The 22,370-nt window shown below is 42.6% G+C and overlaps 1 protein-coding gene across 11 annotated transcripts in view; it reads right to left on the reverse strand.

The window, feature by feature from the left end:
• The window catches only part of arvcfb (ARVCF delta catenin family member b), a 239,117-nt gene that overhangs the window by 110,423 nt on the left and 106,324 nt on the right, over window positions 1–22,370 (reverse strand). For 10 of the 11 annotated variants that reach the window (XM_067603162.1, XM_067603153.1, XM_067603098.1 and 7 more), the window contains exon 1: window positions 12,136–12,373. The exons of the other annotated variant lie outside the window; for it this stretch is intronic. In XM_067603162.1, coding sequence (XP_067459263.1) covers window positions 12,136–12,156 — 21 coding nt within the window. In that variant the 5' untranslated portion in view covers window positions 12,157–12,373. Of the gene's footprint in view, window positions 1–12,135; window positions 12,374–22,370 lie in introns of those variants that run through there. 11 annotated transcript variants of the gene reach the window in all.

Below are 22,370 nucleotides of genomic sequence, written 5' to 3' on the forward strand. Positions count from 1 at the left end.
GTTTGCCACAGAGACTGGAGTACAGAGCAACAGAGGCAGCTTGTGGCTTCGGGGCTCCAGGGTCGGAGGGCTGGGGACATCATGCCAGTCCTGCTGCCTGCAAGCCTCAGATTGCAGAGCGTGGATGGAGGCCTGTAATTTCAGATCGGTCTCTGTGCACGTGCCCACTGTGATTTCCACACCACAATGTGGCTGGGGACACAATAGCTTTCCCTTTGAAGGCCATCCCATAGATCTGGTATCCAACTCTCAGCTCATGCTATGATGACCATATATTTCAGAGAAATTGTTTGGAATAATTCTCAACTCTTTGGAAAATGCAGGCAATTTGTCATTGCTAATATAGCAGAACAGGAACATATCTGCATATTCAACATTTGTAAAACTGCAGCACTACAAAAAAATACAGCAGTAATCAATTACTTAAAGCTGAAATCCACAATGTTTTAAAATCAATATATCAGGATTGAAATATTGGTGGAACACTAAAACTGACATATTTGCCATGTTATCTGGGTGGTAGGGTTGGGCTATATGTCGATATAGAGTACATATAATATACTGTGAGATGATTGAGATTTTTGATAGAGAGGTAGCTATCCCTTTGATGCCCCCCGCCATATGGCAATCAATGTGCAGCTCTGTGGTGATGTTGGATTAACAGGATTTCACATCAATATGATGATGTACATTGATTTGTCAAGTAAGTAATTCAGTGGATCAGCCAATCACCAATCTCTAGAAATTTTACTACAACACTGAATGGCCCTCACCTGTGTGAAAGTTCCTTGGTGAGTGGTAGCAATCAAGGATCAGGACCGCTTATTGGCAATATTGAATACACAGGATTTTGCATCAGTGTAATGATGTACACTGATTTGTCAGGTATTTCATTCACTGGATCAACAAGCATTTCCATTTGATAATTTTATCTATAAAGAGTTTCTCAATTCAATTTCCAGAGAATTTGCTACATTACTGGATAAGGCCTTCATCTGCGAGGAGATCTTCCAAGTGAGGGCCTGGTGGCTGGGCGCCCATGGGGCCTAGCTGGGCTCCGTCCAAGAAGGATAATATGGGGCTGCTGCTGTGTATGGATATCTGTGTTTGCTGTGTTAGCAAATACAGACACCTGACAACTGAAATGGGCTGTGGTCAATGCACAATAGAGTGTGCGTAAGGACAAACTACTATCCTATTTGCAACTACTGTCCATTTGTAAACAAATCAGAAAAGCAGCAAATTTATCAAAGTTGCTCACATGAATGGTACATTAACCTGTCTGTGTGGCGAGTCCGATGTGTCAAACACTGCAACACTACATAGCACTGCCTGTGTGTTTTGCACTTAAGACCACAGAAATTAAGTAATTTTTCATTTCCCTCTTGAAAACTTTCACCGTCTGTAGAAAGTACCATCAGAGTTCATTTCTGCAGGTAAAAATAGAAGGTAGTAAAGCACTCAGCGTACTTCACTTTCAGCACCATAAGCAGTACTAGACCGTAACAAGGCCTTGTTAAAGTCACAACACGAGCGGCGTGAGAACATGAGGGATCAAGGAAAGTGAGCACTCAGTCTGGTCTCCCGTGACTTCTGGCTCACCGGTAAGTGACGCTTATGCACTGCACAAAGAGGGCATTGATACATGTTCTGCTGGCCAGCTACAGACACTAATTAGCACCAGTGTTTCAGGGACAGTATGCTTGAAGGACTGCGGATAAGTGACACAGTGAAAACAGTGGAGGTGGGTCATGGTTTGGAGCAGACTGAGAAATGAGTACTCCCATCTGATCATTTGAATCTGGAATGTAGCTGCTCCATGACCACAAAAACACTCCTTGTGTTCCCTTGTGGCCTGAACAACAGAGGCTGCAGCTGGCCACTCCTTCACAGGAACTTACTCAACCCCCCTGCACACACATACACTCAAAGCCGGATTCAAGAGACGGAGCACAAAACAGGCGAAGAGTGGGTTTTATTGGATTAAGTCTCTCTTAACTGTACTAGAATATGATGGAAAGAATTTGGAAACTCAAGGAGGTCTGTGTCAACAGGCCTTGTTTGCTTAACTTTGAGAACTTTGTGAGGTTTAGTGCAGTCTTTTCCACACGTCCTAAACCTGAGGTAAAAGAAGAAAAGAAAAAAAACATGCTGTAGCACAGCTGCTGACCAGCCAGAGAGTTAAACTGAGACCCTCCACGAATCTCTAAGGATCAAGGAAAGCAGCTTGGTAACCAACGGCAACTTAGAACATCCATAGTGAAATAAATACCCATTTGAGTGTAATGGTGATGGCAGCCAAAGGTCCAGTTAGGAAAATATAGATTGTGATTCTTCAGCACCAGGTTTTCAAAGCAATGAACTTGCAGCATCAATCTTCAGAGCTTTATTTTTTTTTCCTCCTACAATGTCTGCAAGCACAGATAAAACCACTGACACCGGCAGACATAGAGGTTTGAGCTATTTATGTCACAGTTAGGCTTGCTGCAGTAGTCAGTCATCAGTGTTACACAGTGTTCGGGCATACACTGATTATATTACTTGTCCACTGCCCCCCACTGTCATCTTGCTTTTTTTTTATAGAAATAAAACCCATTTAGTTCATTTTTCACATATCAGCAACCACATTCATCAAATAAAAATACTCTAATTTGTAAAATACCAAATGTGTTATCAATACTTAGTCGGACAACAGACACTACAATTATAAATTGAAAGTGTCTGCTCTGTGAGTGTCCGCAGCAGCAGCAGTCACAGCACAGAGTAGCAGAGTGAGACATCTGTCCTCCCTCCTGCTCCCTGTTGTAAACACACATAGCTGTTAGCAAGCAGCTGCTCTCATGTCTATCCGGATCTAAGTGCTTGTTTTCGGCAGAAACTCTCCCGCTCTCTGCCTGCTTAGCCTGCTCTCAGTGTGTCTCTCTCTGGATGGCAAGTGGGTTGCTCGAGTTCTGGTTCTAAACAGTGGTCCTCCTCTGACTCGTCCCCACATCTGTGTGTGCCGCAGCCTGGCTGTACACGGAGGAAAGACCTGCTGCTGCTGGTGATCCTGAACAGCAGCAGTCTGAAGCCTGCTGTCTGTAACTTGTAAGTAAGGGGAAGATCTAAACTTAAAATCTAACATTAAAGATCAAAGTAAGCGCTCTACAGAAATTGAGCATCATCAATGAATATCTTATCTTGTAAAATGTCCGTTGTAACACCGGCGTTGTCATATCTTAATTAACCAGTGGGAAAATTTTCTCACCGTGGCATCCCTAGTCACTGTCTGCCATTTTGAGACATATAAAAGCACAAATTAATGATGGAAAACAACATGTTCTCATGGCTCAGTGGCTAATATACCCGTGCTATCAGGTCATGACTGTCCTCTCTCTATCCCTTCATCTCTGACATGCTCCCAGTATATTATTATCTAATGTAATTTAAGCCACTACATTTAGAACACTACATCAGTTTATCATTTACCCATTAATATTGATAGTAGAGTATAACGGCTGTGGAGAAATTAGACCACTATTTAGAAAATTGGTTTATTTTGTTTTGCTTTCTCCTTGTTCATTCTATGTGACTGTGGGTAAGATTTACCCCCCTAATTGTGCAGGATTGAGTTACAACAGAAAGAAAGTACCTCGTGCTGTGTTTCATGTCTTCTATGGCTCTACTAGCCTTTGATTGAATCCTGACACAATCTTTTCTCTCCAAGTTTCAACTGCCCCCTCTTCAGAAAAAGAACACACAGCTACAATGTCCTATTACCAAACTAAAAGCTTGCTTGGCTGGAGCAACAGGATACTGGCAGCTCTGAAAGCCTACACCACAGGGCCAGGATTGTACACTCTCCAACCCAGTGCAGAGTGTTAAGTACAGCACCTTCCACGGATGGCTGGCACCTGTCCCTCCATATCCGCAGACCTGGTTGGCACAGATCAACACTGCACCACGCTCCACTTCACAGCCTATTACACATTCCAAACAAATTAAATATGAGGGGGTGTGATGGGGCGAGATGGTATTTTCATGGAGCTCCAGCAGCCAGCGCAGGCCACGTATGCAGTGGAGGTTCATTAGACAGCTCAATAGAGTCTTGTGGAATGTGCGAGGAGGCGCATCACTCCATTGTTCACCGGTGGCTCCTCTGGGAATGGGCTGAGCACATATCAAGAGAAGATGAGCAGATGAGTAACAATGCATTGCCATCACATGTAATGGCATATGACAGCCAGCCCAGTGTCTGGATGCTTCTATTGTAGAAACCATTGAACTATACAAACCGTTGTCTGCGTGGAGAATCGGCATTGCTAAGAATGCCAGGAACTCGTTTATCTTTCCCATTTTAGGAGGTCTGTTCCCGGTTTGGCTGAACTCTTGCCACTGGTTAGCATAATGTTTGTGTGCAGGCAGTGTTGGGGCCAGAGCCATGGCTGTTACAGCAGAGGCTGTGTGTAGCGGGAGCCGTTGCGGCCCCAAGGCTGGTCAGTTTACAGTGGTTTGGACTTTCCCTCTTAAACTCTTTCTCCCTCTATTGCTCTCTTTTATTTTTCTCCCTGGACCCAAGCCATCAGCAGTAACAGCCACTACTGTGTGTTGCAAGGTTCAGAACAGCATTCTAATGAAGTGCCGGACCTCATCAGCGCACTTCAACCGCCAGCGAGTCAGTAACGGCCAGTCCTCACTTCAAACTCCCTACAAGCTTTGTGACTGAGTTCTGAGTAAGCAATACATGGATTTTCTATGGTTAGATGATGGCTGGTTTTTCAAGTACAGTGAGCCAACATGCACTGTACAAACATGAGTATTCGTCTGAAAAAAAACAAAACAAATAAGCTACTGAGTAGAATCACAATTCAATTAAAACATCAGTTTCACCTACACTGCAGTTCTGAGTTTCTTGTCTATTTGACTGCAACTGTTGATGTCTGTTACTTTAAGTGATCAAAAAATATAAACTTGAGGTGATGAATATACATACACTTCATATCTATCAACTGCACCATGGAATACATATCTTCAGGTGTGCTAAAGAAAGTAAATGTTGAAGTTACTTGAAATTCCTTGAAACGTTATACTGTTGTTTTGTCTGGGCATATATTTACATATGAACACTGTCAACAGATGTGTTACACATATGCACATCCTGAAGTACAAAGTTGGTTACAGGTGTGTACCTCATCCAACCTGTCACTTCTTTGACAACATGTAGTCATGTAAGTATGATATGTGTACCTTTACTGTTACTTTAGGGTCAAATGACAAATTGGACAAAAAAAAGTGCATTTACTGGATTAATTTATCTCATTTCATTTTAATATGAAATTGATCCTGTGGCAAATCCTAATTTCTATGACTGTGATGACCTCTTGCAGCACTAGGATGCTGATGCTGATGCTGATGCTGATGAGGCAAGGATTCCTCTTGCAAGCTCGTCGCACTGCCACATGTCAGTGTAATCTGAATGGTCAGCCGGCACTGATAGAGCCCTACTAAAGAGCTGTCAGAGGGAATCATTAATCCCAAGAGGCAGCATGAGACAGATGGTACGATGATGGTGGATCGATGCTCTCCCTGGCATCCCGACTGCTTCCAGCGGCCGGTCCAGAGGCACGAAGTGGGCTAATCCCTCAAAAGAAAGTTCCAGACTAAACACGCAAGTCTGAGCCATCTTTTGCTACCCCAGCCCCCACAGCTGTGCTGAATGTACTCCCTAGTACAATGTGGATGGTACTGGAGGGGGTTAAAAAGAGAAAGGGAGAAGTAGGGAGGCATTTGTTCCTCCATTTCTGGTTGAGGGAAGCTTTATGAGGACTTTGACCTTCCCCCTCAGGGCCCCTCTATGAGGTCCCCAGCTGCAGGATAGAGGGGGTGGAGCCTATATGACCTATACATTACTGTCAAAGAAGCCCCAGTTCTTTTCAAAAGGCCCCAGAAGCAGATCCCTCCCAAACTGAAGGTCTGGGTGGCAGCAGTATTCCAAGCATGGAGTGCAGAAACAGTGGGAAAAGGAAGGAAGAAATAAGAGGAATGAATTTCCACTGCGCGGTCTTCAAGGAGTCTTTATGGTCTAATGTTCACATATCATCAATTGATCAATCAACCACTAATCCTCTGACCTATCATGAGCACTGTTTATGTTTTTGCAGTCCATCTGATACTGTACACTGGAATGATTGTTTTCTTTCCCTGGTGTAAATTAAATCTGTATTATCAATATTATACTGAGACAGTCAGTTAGAGTACAGGCCATCCATTGGGATCACATTCCACCACAGCACCTCTATACATCCACACTCAGATCGCCAGCTGTTTTTCTATGGTGTAGATACTGGAAAAACAGTAATTTTCCGCCAGTGGTGTCATTAATCACTGGCTTTAAAGATCACCTAGATCCTTACCCTCACGTCGCTGCCTAAAACACTGTCACATCTGTTACCTCAACCACAGTCCCAGTTGGAAATCTAGACCAGTGGAGATGCATGCAAACATTCACAGGCACAAGTATACACACATGCGTGTACACAAACAAACCCACGCAACTTTTAAGACAGCGCAGGTAGACGTGACAGCAGATTGTGTCATTAAGAAGAAGAGGTCTTTTCGTCTTCTCATACCTTCAGTCCGCTCCTGTATCAAACTGGTTTCTGTTCCATGACAGTTTTCACCATCATTAGCACTACTAACATTTTTTGACAGCATCAGTAATTATCAGAACTGATTGATCAAGGCTTTATCCAATAGCAGAGTGGTGTTTATGTCTCTTAAATAAGAGGTTGTGTAAAATTACAATGTTGCCATTATGTAATCACACTGCCATTAGGATATGAGATCATCATGTAAATATTGTCACTACAATAATTACAGCCTTGATGTGGCCGAAACCACAGCTTTGTTTAAAACTTTATCTTTACTTCCCTAACTTTGTAGTCAACCATGTGACGGAGCCTCTTCAGCTTTCTTTGAGGCAAGTGGCTTTCTTATCTACTCGATCGAAAACATGGCTCTTGTTGCTGGCTCCCAGCAGCACAGATAGGAAGGTGTTTATTGGACACAGCCAGGGAAACCATGAATCCCACTCCCTTATAAACAGGGCAAGCCCTGTCCGTACCCTGCAGACAAACACTGAGTAAATAAGCTGGGGATCCAATTGATGTCCCTCTGTAGCCTCCAGTGTGTGTGTGTTTGTGTGTGTGTGTGTGTGTGTGTGTGTGTGGAAAGAACAGGGGCTGACACCGTGTCTACATCTCACCTCTGGAGGATTAACCAAATTTGGCCGCAGCGAAAGCACAAACAAGTCTTGATCAGCCAAGCTGTCATTAATAGCTGACTGGGAGTTGCTTGTGTTGCTGTACAAAATGGAACGCAATATAATGGTGGCAGGGATGTGCATGAAATATATGCATGCGTAAAAGATTCATAGTGTATGCACCCTGCACATATTTTTGATAATAGGCACGCTGTAGAGCTGAATAGGTAAAAAGAAACAACAGCTCTAGCAAGATAATAAGCTGCCATCTCATTAATGCGCTGCTTCTTCTCCCCAACGCCATTTCCAAACATTGCAGTATGAAAGCATCCATCTACCCCCCCCCAACCCCTCCAGCCGTCCAATTTACTGCCACTCACCTTTTTTTTTTTTTAATTCCATCAGCGTGATGATGAAAGCTGTGAGAGCATTATGGTTCTCGCCAGTGGTCAGACAGTGAGTGAACGGGTGCGGGCCTGCATCGGTCACACTGTCAGCCAGCCAAATGGGTTAGGACAGATAGAGGGGAAGCCAAAGGAAAGGGGGGGGGGGGTTTGTGGTGCCAAGGGTTGAGTGGTATAGAGCCCTACAAGCTACTACTAGCACTCCAGCTACTACTAACACAACTACAGAGTAAACACCAAAAACCTGAGGGCGTGTTCATATGATATAGGGCAGGAACATACGGTATACTATGTATAGTGCAGTGTAATACTTGCTGGGGTCAAATAGCCTTTGCACATAATTCCTAGTGTTTGTTTTAACCCACTTGGTGGACCAGATGTCCAGGATAATGTTGCATCAGGAGATTTCAAGCTGTCTTTCAAAAATGAACTACAGTAATGGCAGCATAATATATTACCACCACCTCACAATATACAATATAACATATGGAGCCAATGTCTATTTTCATTATCAGTGAACCTGTTGATTATTTTTTGATTAACTGGTTTAGAGCTATGAAATTATTGGTTGACAGAAAATTAATTAGCAGCAATTTTGTGCAATTATTCAAAGGGAAACGTCAGGATTTTTCAACCTGAATCCTATTTTCTCATCTTTTTGTGTCTAAATGACTAATGGGGACAACAATTTCTTAAACTGGTCAAGTATTGAGCAAGAGAGCCTCAGCCGACAGCCATGAAACAGGCTGCAATGTAATCCTTTGAGGCAATAGCACCCCGTCAATGTACGTTCTCTAAAAGTGCTTGTTTTTGCCACTGACAGGCTCAGACTGTTATTACAAGTGTCTGACAACATTATGGAAAGGACCATACAGAGAAACATTTTTCTTTACCTTTCATTTGTTATTGTGCTTGTTATTGCTGCTTGTTATTGTGTTTAACCAAGTCTCACTCAATGAGAAGTCTCACAAGAGTCGAATTGTTGTCCAAATCAGCTAAATATTCAGCCATGACTTTGAAAATCTTTTAGATAAAACCGAGCTACGCTTTCTGTACCCTGACACAACAAACTCCTCCCGGCACTCCTCTCTCCAACTCTCCTCTCCTCTTCCTGCAACAACTCAACTCTCACAAGAGCGAGACTTCTCCTTGAGCAAGAGAATGTCAGAAAATAGTCAAAAATGCCCTAAACAATTTCCTGGAAGTCAAGCATCTTTGAATTGCTGAATAGATCAATAGTTGAAATATATTTGACTTACAGTCTATAATATATATTAATAAAATGTTTGGCTTTTGTTGCTTAATGAGGATGATAACATTAGAGAAACTGAAAAAAATCATAAGCACACTGAGGTATTGATATTGAGAATGCATGATAAAGTTTTTTGGGTTTTTTTTGGCCAAACTACATCTGTTTGGTACTCCCAGCCAATCATAAAGAAGTATTTGCAAACTATTTGATTAAGCTACTGTATGCAAGATTGCAGAGTATACTGGATATATACACACATATATATATATAGGGTGCTGGTGAGGGAGCCATGTGGACGGTGGAGTGTTAGTTCTCATGTTGAGGTACATATATGCTCTCAGCTGTTCACATGTAAATTACAGGCATCCAGGGAAAGAAGTGGGTAGATGGGTGGCTCATGGGTAGATGGAAGGCGGGGTGGCAGATAGTGTAACATGTCAAGCCATGTTGTGTCATTGGTCATGCGATAAGAGCAGCCATGGGAACGGTATGGGAAACATGGAGAGTATGGCCAGTATGGACAGGCTGCATGATGGGAAGACCATCTGGTACCACCCACCACCATATGATCATGCCTCCTCAAAGACCCTCTCACCTTCAAAACACAACAGCACTCATGACCCCCACCCACCAGTGTGGCCCCCACCAGTAAACTTGCCCCTTATATTGATGCACTCTGCACAGCTATTGATGGTTCATATGTTTCCGGTCATTGACATTATTCTCGTATGACCTCCACTCCCCAAACAATGCCACTCCTCATGCTCCACATGTCTTCAAATATTGATCGGCACAACATCTACTGCAGTCACAAAAGGGTAGCCCGAGGAAAGGAATGGAAAAGAACACGCAAGGACGGTCGAGCTGTCATGCAAAAACACCCCCGCAGAAGAGAAAAGATGGAGAGAAGTTTGAAGGCTTTTTAATTTCGGTAAGCAATCAAACAGCATCCAAGAGGGGAGAGAGCGCTCAGTTTCTGCAGCTGAAAGCCCCGCTAGCTGTCAGAAATCTGGCAGTAATCCGCAGTCTGAAGACAAGACCTCCTTTAGTCTTTGGCTGAATCACAGATGAATTATTTTGTTATTCAGACGGGTCCTTCTTGCTGTAGAGGAAAAGTAAAGTCGTTTTTTTGATAGACCTTGGCAAGATGATGACTACTGGATTATTCATGGTGTTTTCCTTTCTCCTTCACGACAAATCTGTTTTTCTATTTTTCATGAGCAGGGGATGCGATGGACTCAGCAACTGAATACGGAGGATTTGGGCACTACCCTGCTGGTGTAAAGTTCTAAAATAAAGGCCAGTATATATTTAACTCAGACGTGGTCTGGTGCAGGCTCCCCCACTAATTGAGGGCTATGCAGTAATCTTCAGTGGGCTAAAACTCATTTACTGTAAGCTCTGCTGCAGTATTAAGACGAGGTCGAGGCAGATCAGCATCCCTCTCATCTCATCTACTATCTACATTCTTCTGAGTATAAAAACTGATGTTTGAGCTATCAGACACCCTAAGGGACACATAAGGTATAGTATAGAGCATCGTTGTGGAAAGAGGAAGCTGAAAGAGGTTTAAATGACAAGTCAATTCCTGTTCCACACTGTTACTAAAGGCCAAACAACAAGAAAACGATAGAAAGCAAAACAACAAAAACAATGCAGACACTGCAATTGATCCATTTATGGCTTAGATGTGATTAGGATACACACTGACTCCTTTTCTTCTAGCACTGCCCAAGCAGGTGCTCCCTAGCTGAGGAATGTCCAGCTGAGTTGAAAAGGTCACGCTACAATGTCAGCCTGCCCCTAAGTATTCCAACCATCTCAGTTTTACAGGGGTCACGGACACAAGGGGCATCGTGCACCTCCGCAATCCATTTTGGGATACATCTGGAGAGGACATACTCTCAGGTTGTTGACATGTACTTTATCCCATTCACATAATATAAGCCAGGATTCCCACTGGCTACTTTTGAGTGGCAGGCCGTGCTTTTGATCCATCAGCTCGCACTTGGAGCACAGCCTTCAGACTTATCAAAAGCAAAGGGATGGAAAAAACAAAGAGTGGGTGAGGGAGGGAAAACAGCTTCTTTTTTTGGCAGAGGCTCCTCCAGTTATCGGGTGGCACTCATGCACAGGGGCAACTGTTAAAGTATTATTATCAGAGCAATGTGGATAGCTGACAGAACGTTTTTGTTTTTTTTTCACTGCCAGACAGGTTTGGTAACTCCACCCCTCTCAGCCCAGCAGAGGAGAGCGGTGCTGATGAGAAGTTGACCTTATTCAATCCTCCGCTTTCTTTCTTTTTTGGATTTCTGTCTCCCTTTTTTTTGTGCATCTGAGCGCTGCCAAGCTCGGCGGGGAAAAGAGCGTTGTGATGGTGTAGGCTGCCTGTGGATGCGCTTCAAACACAGGGAACACTTCCAATAATGTATGCACATCATGCCCTGGTACGCACACACCCACACAGACACAGCAACACACTCGCAAGAGCTAACAAAAGCACATTCCTGCGGTATCTGTGCAAGTGAAAGACAAAAGGGTTTAATGCCATGTCTCTCACACAATTGGCACTATAGCCCAGGCTATAAATCCTGGCCTGGGTTCATTCAGAGCCTCACAGGCAGTGATCAGGGACAAACTTTCAATACTTCACTGCTTGTCCCATGATCACACTGGTCACTCACTAGGTGTTACCGACACGTCTGAGCCCATGAATGTGTCAAGGAACTCATAAGTCACAGAACTGCTTTACTGCAAGGCACCTCCACAACACACACACACAGACTCACACACACAAACCACACACACACACACAGGACCACCACTAAACATATCTCACGGTCACGACTATTTACAGCATGAAATGGTCACTAAGTGGTGTAAGTGCAGAGTCTTTCCTGTATCTGATGTCATGCAGGAGTCTCTACTGTATACATGCATGCACATCGCGCACACACGTGCACACAGACTGCACATCCTTTCACGCGCACACACGCGCACCATCATCCTGAAGGACATCGATACATCTCAGAATCTCTGCTCTCGTGTAGTAAACTGTTTATTTTATTTTTTGAAGGTATGTAAATGGAATAAAGAGTGATGTTCCAAGATAAAAATTAGAGATATTTAACAAAATCCCCCCCAAAAATTTAGGAATCAATTAGTCTGGGAGGAGAAAGACAAGAAGAGTCAGAGAGGCTGAAGATACGATGAGAGGAGACCGGCAGAGCAACACTAACCTGTTTCACTTCAGCAGGCATGGTCCAAAATCCCCCCTTTCGTTCCCGAAAAATAAAAACCTCCCGGGGAAATGTGTGACAACTATTTCCTCCTCTCGAAAAAGTTCTTCCTTCCCTCCTCTCCTCCTCTCGTCTCCTCGCGTTTTCCTCGTCTATTTACGCTGAGTGTTCCCTCTGTGAGCGCAGAGGCAGCAGCTCAGACCCGGGCAGCCATCCTCTAGCAGCCGCGTCAAACCGCACGCAGTTCACCAGAGAAACACAGGAAGTGCAGCGCTGTGCCTTTCAACGTAAACGCGCGACTGTTACACGCGCTTGCAAAATCAAGCTGTGCACGTGTGTTGAATATCAGCTAGCGACTACAGCTTGAAAACATATTTGTGAATGAAAATATGAGAATAATTCTTAGGCTACATATAACAGCTAGTTTAACTTGCATGATTTCATTTCAAGACACCGGTTAGAGCCGTGGTTCTCAAAGTGGGGTCTGGGGACACCCAGGAGTCCTTGAGGGTGTTCCAGGGGGTCCCCAGCAAAAAGAGGGATAATTTATTCTCACTATAATTCCATCCATAAGAAACACAGTGACAGAATGTATGACTATGTTGGTCATTTGTTTCATACTCCTTCTGTAATGAAACATTTAAAAGCAAAAATCTTATCAGATGGGGGACCCTGGAACAAAATTTCATCAGATGGGGGTCCATGGTCTAATTTGTGTCAGTCTAGGGGTCCTTGACATGAAAAAGTTGGAGAAACATTGGGTTAAAGGACCAGTGTGTAGGATTTAGTGGCATCTAGCGGGGAGGTTGCAGACTGCGACCATCTGAATACCCCTCCCCTCACCCTCCCCTTCCAAGCATGTAGGAGAACCTACAGTGGCCACAAAACTCGCGAAAAACGCGAAAGGCCCTCTCTAGAGTCAGTGTTTGATTTGTCTGTTCTGGGCTACTGTAGAAACATGGCAGTGCCACATGGTGGCCTCCATGGAAGGGGACCCGCTCCCTATGTAGATATAAAGGGCTCATTCTATGATAACGAAGGCACAATTCTTATTTTATGGGGTTGTACACTACTTAAAACATATTTATGAATATTATACTCCATTTCTGCCAAGTCCGTTCTGCTAAATGCCACTAAATTTTACACACTGCACCTTTAAGATCCATATTGTTACAAGGGAAAATAGACCAATAACATATCTTTTGACACCTGTGATTAATTTCCATGTCTTCAGAATTAATGTCAAATCAAAAACAGCCTCTTAATCTGGTGAGCAAACTAAACTATCAAATATAACTGCTGCTTAGATTAACATGCACATACAAAGCTTCTTGCAGAAGTTGTTGTTAATAGTAGTTATCAGATCCTATGACTGACTAAGAAGACATTAAGTACTTAAGTAAGTAAAACTATCTATATAAAACTCTAACCCATCAAATGTGATAAAATGATCCATTTCAGAATGAAAAGCAACAGTCAAAGTTGATTATTAAAGATGCTCTCTTTCAAACATTGCTATTATGCCTACAGAACTCCCAACACACCAGAGAAGTGAAGATAATGGGGTTTTATAATAAATATGTTTACTGCTGTACTTAACAGCAGGTATTTCCTTCTTGGTAACACGATAGTGCATAATGTGCATTAAGAGAATGAGTTAGAGGAATTTGGTTTCATTACAAAACTCAGTATTGCAAAGTAGTATTTACCTAAATATATGTAGCATGAAGTCTAATTTCTAGCAGACAACTTGTATCTGCAGTCTTTCCACTGTTCAAAAGCTGACAAATGTGTTTTTTGAGAAACAATAATGCTTTTATTTTGAAAGTAGAAATGCATTACATCCGGTGTAATTCTGGCTATCTGCTGGTTTGACACAGCTAAAAGAGGGACTCCGCTTTCTCCTTTGCAGAGATGCTGTATGTATAGAGTGGAAAGAGATAGGGGGCAAAGGGAGCCGTTGCCCCTGCAGAATCCCCCATCTCTAATGAAAGCAGCAATCCAAAAAAAGGAATGAAGCTGAAGTGAACTGCACGCACATACACACACACACACACACACACACACACACACACACACACACACACACACACACACTCAACAAAAAAGTTAGCCAGCAAGAGGACAAAAACCTCCAGGGTTGAGAGAAAGGGGGGAAAGAGGAGGTGTGTTAGTAGAATGGAGGGTTCCCAGACAGGCAGCAGGAGCTTTCTCTCTCTCTTTCTCTCTCGCTCTCTCTCTCTCTCTCTCTCTCTCTCTCTCTCACTCTCTCTCTCTCACACACACACACACACACACACACAAACACACACACACACACACACACACACACACAGAGTCTAGGTCCCTCGCTCTATCTCTGGCATCTTGGTGGGGTGGGACCAGCTCCCTCTATGCACTCCAGCTGCGTCTGTCTGTCAACCCGTCAACCCCTCCCCCTTGTTGGCATAGACAGAGAGACGAGGAAAAAGAGGAGGGAGGTGAACAGGGGCTCACACACGAAACAAAAAGTTGCCCCTATTGAGGCGAAGGCACCCCATACTCTGCAGATTTTTACACCCCGCACACACACACACACACACACAGCTCTTTTTCTCCACCTCTTTGTCCCGTTCCCCTTACTGCACTTGATATAAGGGAGGGGTGGGACGTACGTGAAAGAATTTGCATTCAGATATCTATGACTGTGACCAAGGCTGAGGAGGAATGTTAATCTAATAACGTAGATGGAGGCTTAACTAAGGACAACTTTGAGAGAAGTCTGGACAGAGAGGAAAGGGAAAAAAGGGATGACTGGACTCAAAAAAAAAAAAAAGAAAACAGAAAGGAGAAATCCCAAACGGAGGGGAAATGGCTGAGGTTTTGCATTCCACAAGCCTGGCAGTACTGTTTCATCTCCCTGATGTTACTGCTCCATTTGTTCTTAATGAAAGACCTGGCCCACCATGCACCATTACATTTAGATCTATTTACTTTCAACAATACCATTCAACAATACCATTAAGACAACATTACCTTCAAGAAGTGGTTTTAAAAAAGAAGTCTAATAACTTCAACTGTGTTGCATTTGTTTTATCTTATGTGACTTGCAATATCACATTCCATTTAAGTCATTTAAGCATTAAGTGAGTTTCATATCCATGTTTAAAAATCCATTAAGAGCTTTGGAATACTCATGGGAGTGGATGAGCATTGAAGAATTACTCTTTATCTTCTCTATCAATCTGTACACGTGTTGTACCTGTGTCCATTTTACATTTTAATGTTGTGTTTATTGATTTAAGGAATATTTGCCAAATTTGGAAGCTTCCTTTCCCTCTTGATAACTTTCATGAAAACTTTGAACCACTGGTTGTACTGGGGGGGGGGGGGGGGGGGGGCAGTTACCAAAAGACTTTTGGATTCATCCTCTGGGAAGCTGTACCAAATCTCATGACAATCCATCTGATAGTTGTTTAGATATATAACTAAAAGTCAGAAATGTTAAACTCATGGTGCCACTAGAGGCAGAAGGCTTCATCCTCTGGGGATCATGAATGTCTGGATGTAATTTAATGGCAATTCATCCAGTAGTTGTTGAGAAAATTCAGCATGGACTAGAGTGGTAGACTGATAATATGACACACTGACTAACAGATCAACTGATGGACCACCATTGCCATGCAGTTAGCATAGCATCAATAAGCTTTCTGTAGCTTATAAAGTAAAAGTAAAAAGAGCAGGAGGTAAACTGGATATTCAAAAAACAACATTTAATTTCAAAATAATTCCTGGAATGTGTTCAACATCACAGGTTGGTGATACATATTGTTTCCAGGAATACCTGTTACTGTCAGACATACGCTATATCCTCTTGAGTCTAGCCAGCCCACGCCTGGGCCTTGTAAAATAAATGTACACGTGTATGAATAATCCAGGAGTTGTAATCAAAGCTCCTGCAAGTCAGCTTTACTCTGTCAGGATGTACAGTGTGAAACAGATGGTAGAAAGGTTAATGTTCAGCAACAAGGCGCGCCTTGACAGCCAGACACCTCCAATGAAGCTGCATCTGTTAAAATCATGTTTTTTGCTTCCATTCAAGATGCCAGCTGCACAGAAAAATAGAGAGAAAGAAAGAGGAGCAAAAGCAGGTACAGAAGGTACACTGAAGGGAGAGCCACTAGCGGTTTGAAAATACACAACATGCCGTTTCATTACAAAAAAATAATGTTTTTATAATCTTCAGTTTCAAAGGAGACTTTAATAGCATCTAATTTTGAAAATAACCTCAGATGCTTTTCCACTCTGCCAAGAATACATTTCCCAGGAAACACAACTTTACCCTCAAACTTTAATCAAGAGTTGAGTACATTCAACCAAATCTGCACAATACATAGCAATTCTGCAAAAAAAAAGTGCTTCAAAAGTTGATTTTAAAGATGATACAGACTTTGCTACCCTAAGTTCTTTGGGACAATCACTGTAAAGTATAGAGACAGTGATGACAGAAATAACGTATGTGTGAGAGTCTACAGGGCCAAGATGATGTCCTCTGCTACAGGCTGACTGCTGTTTATTATAACAATGGCACAGCCTGCAAAAAGCCCTTATCTAATGACTTGTACTATCATGTTTTATTTTCCCCTTGAAAAATGGCTACTCAGCGATGCAGAGGATTAGAGTCCAATCTAATGGGGGCTTTTGTCTTGTAAAAAGGCAATTTCCCCTTCATTTAGGGAAATAAAGCACTGTTTAAATGACATCACTTCAGATCAAAAGGTTATATTTTCTGTTGTTATGTCACAATACTGTAATTGCACAGCAAGATTTGTAATACATTTATAACAGGATTAGGCTTTTCCCTAGTTTTCCATCTTGTCATGTGTAATTGGGATGCTGAATCAGGCATAAACAACAGAATCTGAATCAGTTTGAGGCTGACATACAGGAAATCTTCATCTTGTTTCTTAACATCCCAAGACATCTTTCCTATCACCTCCAATTTTAGCTCAACCCTTGTAAACCTTTGGATTTGTAATAGAGTCTTCAACCCTGTAGGTGTAGAAGGGAATTTCTGAAAATGATAATCACTACTCAGCTGCTCCATGGTCTAGTGCCCACCTTTTCACCAAATTTCATTAGAATTCTTTCTCATCTTTTTGAGATTTCTTATTGACTTGTGGGCCAGCTAAATGGAAAACTCCTTTTGAGAGGTAAAATTTCAGTTCTCATATGCCTCAGAATATGTGTACATGTTGGCTCATGATTCCTAGTTTCTTGGCAGGTTTTTCAGCCATTGCATCTGATAATCCCCTTGTTAGGAATTTAGTTGAGTCTTATTGCCTGGAAATTCATAGACAAAAGTGGTGATGGCCAGCTGTATTTGTAATTTTGATTCATCTAAAGAATGTTTAAGTTTAAATTAGATTTTTTTTTGTACACACAGGGAATGTATGACTGGTATGTATGCCTTATTCAGTACAGAATGATCAGCTTGAATGAGGTGCTTGGAGAAAGAGGTCTGTCAAGAGCGGTGCCAGTCTTTTCACACATTCCTGCGCTATTACCATCATCCTCTACACAACGAGAATCACTCTCAGACACTCTGTGTGAGACAGTTCACATACCCTGCCCAACCTCTTTCCACTTCACCCTTCAGAAATACGCCAACATATAAAGGGGGCCTGCTGCCCTGTGACTTCAGCTTGAGACAAATTTTTAGAGCGTGTGTGTGTGTGTGTGTGTGTGTGTGTGTGTGTGTGTGTGTGTGTGTGCGCAACTCTGACACAAAAAAGCAAAGCTTTGCAAATTTCAGGCTGTGATGTCCAGTCTTTTCGTCTGTCCAGCTGTTTACTGTGTCTCAACCTGAGGCAACGCCAGAACTCATATAGTCAGTCTGGCAGAGTGCAAAGTCAGTGGATGTATGTGTGGTCCTGATTTTGTCGTGATGATGTGATGGTATAAACCTTGACTATTGTTGCAGAGTGTAAGCTCCTGTTGCAAAAAACCCACTTGCTGATATTCACTCCAAAGCACACAGGTGGAGGAGAAATGATTTACAGAAAATAGCAAACACCAAGATGTTTGTTTCTGTTGTGCATCTGAGTGTTAAGACTTCCCCCTCTCAGTTGACTTGTCTATTATTTAGTTTATCTGTCTTCAGAAGACTTTTTAAAACTTTTTTTTCAGTTGAATGATCAGCTTTAGCTGTGTTTTGTAAATGCAAAGTTTGAGTGGCTCCCTGCATGTGAATGCAACTCCACCATGCTGACACTGAACATGTTCACATATGTCCATTTGTATTTTTTAATTAACATGAGATCCCATGGCCAGTTTACATGATTGCATGTATTTGCTCAGTGACAAGTTTATTCTGTAAAGGGCCTGAATGAAACACTTTACTTTACCTGGCAAGAGACCTAAATATTCATGTTGTACAGTAGTAACCTTCATTAACTGGGGTGCAATTGAAAAGAATTGTTCAGCTGTAAGTCTTTTTTGCCATTTGTAGTATTAGGGAATGCTCTGTCCAATAAAGTGTGCATTTACTCCTGCAAACCCCTGAAACGAGTCTCAGTGCTACTTCTGTTCCTCATTTGATGACCATTTACATGCTTGTAAGTCATGTAGTAAAAATGTCGCACTAGTATGTTAAACTCATGAGGATAATTAAATCAAGGCTTTGAAGAACACCTCCAGCCCTAGTAGAAAGCCTAGAAAGACTGTTTTCAATTTAGTTGTTGTTTTTTTTTCAGTTGAATGGGGTCAGCGTCCAACCTTGTTTGGTTATCCTGCTGGACACTGGGAAGGGTGAGGTCACATTCCTTAGGTGGCACTGAGGAATGGTCCTGTAAAGGAGAGGGGCTTTATTTTAAACACATGGGCTACAGTTTAGTCTTTGAACTTAAGGGCCAAGCCCAAAAGTCAGTTTAGACTAGCATGGTCATCTTCAAGTACATATTTAGACTTCCATACTGTCCAGAGACTTTCAGACTGAGGCAGTGCCCTTCAAAAATATTTAGACTGTTCACCTATGCAAGTACACGGAGAGGATATGTGGTAAAGGAAATGGGAGTAGTTTTCAGATACCCCTCTTAGTGCTTTTAGTGAGTATAATGGTTTAATGGATTGTGATCAAATGGCAGGGAGGTGCACCAGGACAGGCATTAAGTCCACCAGCGTTGGGGCTGATTTGAAGGATGAAGGTTTGAGCCGCCCCAGAGGAATATAAATAGCTCGCAGTACAAAAGGCTTTTCCGCTGTCTCCCCTTCAAACCTGTCTTTCCCTGTTCATCTGAACAAGAGGAATATGCGCAACACCAACCTTGAGTAAAAATTCCTGTCCTTCCATGTCAACCCCTGTATTGAGCTCAGACACAAAAAGGACTTTCCCCCAACCTTGAGCAGTTAGCCGTGTGATTCATGGGCCATTGCCTCAAACTTGACTCCTAATGTTGAAGTGGCGTGAATAAAAGATTACCATTACGGTTGAGAAATGCAGGAAGAAGCAAGCTGTTTTTACTTGCTAAATGATAGATACATTAATTTGATTTGTAAATGGACTACATTGCCTTTAGATTTGTCGCTCACAAACTTTTTTAAACCACTGCACCACTTCATGCCCACCCCCACCCACATGACATGCATACACATGCAACTTTTTCAACTAAACATGAAACAAACCATATCTTATGAGAATTCATTTGAGCAAACTAACAAAACAAATAATAACGATCTAACTTGTTCTAACAATGTAAATGTAAACTTTTGTCTTTTCTGATTTATTCTGAATAAAAGAAGTAAATACCTAACACTGCATATGCTCGTTGTTGTGCAGGTCATTTTAATGTGATGTCTTTTTTTTGAGGGGGGGGGGGGGGGGGGGGCATCAACCAGTTATTAGGATTCATCCTCTGGGAACAATGGCTTTTACCAAATTTCATGGAAATCCTTCAAATAGTTGTCAAAACATTTTACTAAAAAACAAAACTGTCAACCTGCTGGTCCCACTAGAGGTAAAGTCAGGGTATCACCAGAGTCAGTAGGATTCATCCTCTGGAGACCATGAATCTTGGTACAAAATTTCATTGCAACTGCAATCCATCCAATAGCTGTTAAGATATTTCAGTCTGGATCAAAGGCACGGACCGACCAGCCAACTACCAGACAGACTGACTGACTGACTCTGCCATCCATAGAGGCTAAAACCAATGGATATTAACAAATCTTGTGGAACCCTTGACCCATCCTCAGGGCACCCCAGGGTACCATGGCACCTACTCTGGGAATCACTGCTGTAGATGTTAGCATACTGTTGGGAGGACCTGAGCATTGTACTATGAATACTGATATTACTGGACAATCCACTCTTCCATCTGAACTCCAGTTCTGCTGCTCTATTTGTCTCATTTACATCTATCTCTAAAGATAATATGAGCGGAAACATTTGCAGCTTATCCAAAGGACCAACTAACCTTCCAACCTCTGAGACATGATTAGGTGCATATTGAAACATGAAAAACAAGCAGCAACATTATTAGAATTGAAATCCATGAAACTACAGAATGCGAGAAAAATGGTGTGGGAGGGCCAGGGAACAGTGTGGGATACAAAAATAAACAAAGGAGGCAGTTTCACACCAAGGTAATTAGGGTGTTTATGGAAGGCAAGAAGGTTCCTGATGGCATAGTAAGACAGGAAGACAGGGAAAGATAGAGAAGGGGAGGGGGTAAACTAAGGCTCATTGTTAGGCAGGTGATTTACGAGGGTACAGGGGCTCCGGGGCCCTGCCAGTGGAAGGATAGATCTTCTGTCGCTATAGCACCCTCAGCCCTTTGTATCCATTGTGCCTAGACAGGGCTGGGGGGCTGTGGGGATGAAAGTGGGTGGAGGGCGGCTGGAGCGATTGTTGGTTGAGTGCTGTGGTGCCATCGCAGGGCTGGGGCCTGTACATCTTCACCACAGACAGCAGCACAGATCAAAGGCTGCACTGTTCCCTCTTTCTAAAGCTCACAAGCCTTTGAAAACTTCCCACAACATTTGCACAAGGGGATGATATGCCTCTGCAATGCTAGAAGCCCGCGGACTATAGCATCTGAATACCAAACTCCAACATTTTATGATATCCACAATGTAAGAAATTAACCTGAGTTTCCTCTTCAATGAGGCTGGGTGCACTACGAAATGGGATCTGTGCATATGCTGGGCAGCAGCCGCGGGTATGTAGGTAGATCAGACGTCTGGTGTATATGAAATGAGGTCACCTTCTCCCTTAGCTCCAGACAGGTGTGGTTGTCTTGAGTGCTGTCTGCCTTTCTCCGCACATAGAGCTGTCACAATCCACCACTTGACCTTTCAGAGCCTTGACAATGACGCACCTTCAGGCAAAAATCAATTACCACAGACAAACGCGAATCAAATGAAGAAAGGGTATGATCTTAGCATGTGAGTGGTCACATGTGGGGGCTGTCAATGGATGCAGATTCAAAGGCAGCTTGATCCGTGTCACTGAATCTCTACTGATAATTTAATCAGGGAAGCTAATGGAGTGCCCAACAGTATTGTTCTGATGTTCCTCACAGGATGGTGTAGCATAAACACTCTATTTCTCTTACTTGGCAGCCATTCATAAACTGTTATACTGAAGTGAATGAGGATCAGAATTCAATTAGTAAGGTCTCAGAAAAATAGGCCAGTGCTGTTGACAAGAACCTTTCCCACACTCATTGTTACAATACAATGGTTGAGGCTTCTTTTGGTGATCTGCATCCTTACATCCTGTGTTGACATTATGCAGGTCCAAAACAAATATCATAAAATCATTTTCAAAACATGTTGAACCACAATATGCTTTAATCCTACTCTGTTTTGTGTACTCCAGCTTAGCAGGGTGACTAGTGTTAATATCAGAGGGTGATTTATTTATGGGATTCCTTTGTCTCCACTCTCTGTATGGTACATATTGATCATATAAAACAGCAGGCTGTGCTTCATCTTCTTCAAAAGGTTTGACTTTTAAAATGATGTTATAGCTCAATAAGACCAAGTCTGCATGCTGGCAGTTCTGAGGCTGTACTTTGGCACAGTGGTGCTTTGAGCTAGATGCTAACTTCAGCAAGCTCACAGAGACAATGCTATCATGCTGATGTTTAGCAAGTACAATGTGTACCATTTGCACCTTAGTTGTTTATCGTGTTAGCCTGTCAACATTTGCTAATTAGCATTGAACACAAAGTAAAGCTGAGGCTGATGGGAAT

This window comes from Thunnus thynnus, chromosome 2 (genome assembly GCF_963924715.1).
Source record: "Thunnus thynnus chromosome 2, fThuThy2.1, whole genome shotgun sequence".
Classification (NCBI taxonomy): domain Eukaryota; kingdom Metazoa; phylum Chordata; class Actinopteri; order Scombriformes; family Scombridae; genus Thunnus; species Thunnus thynnus.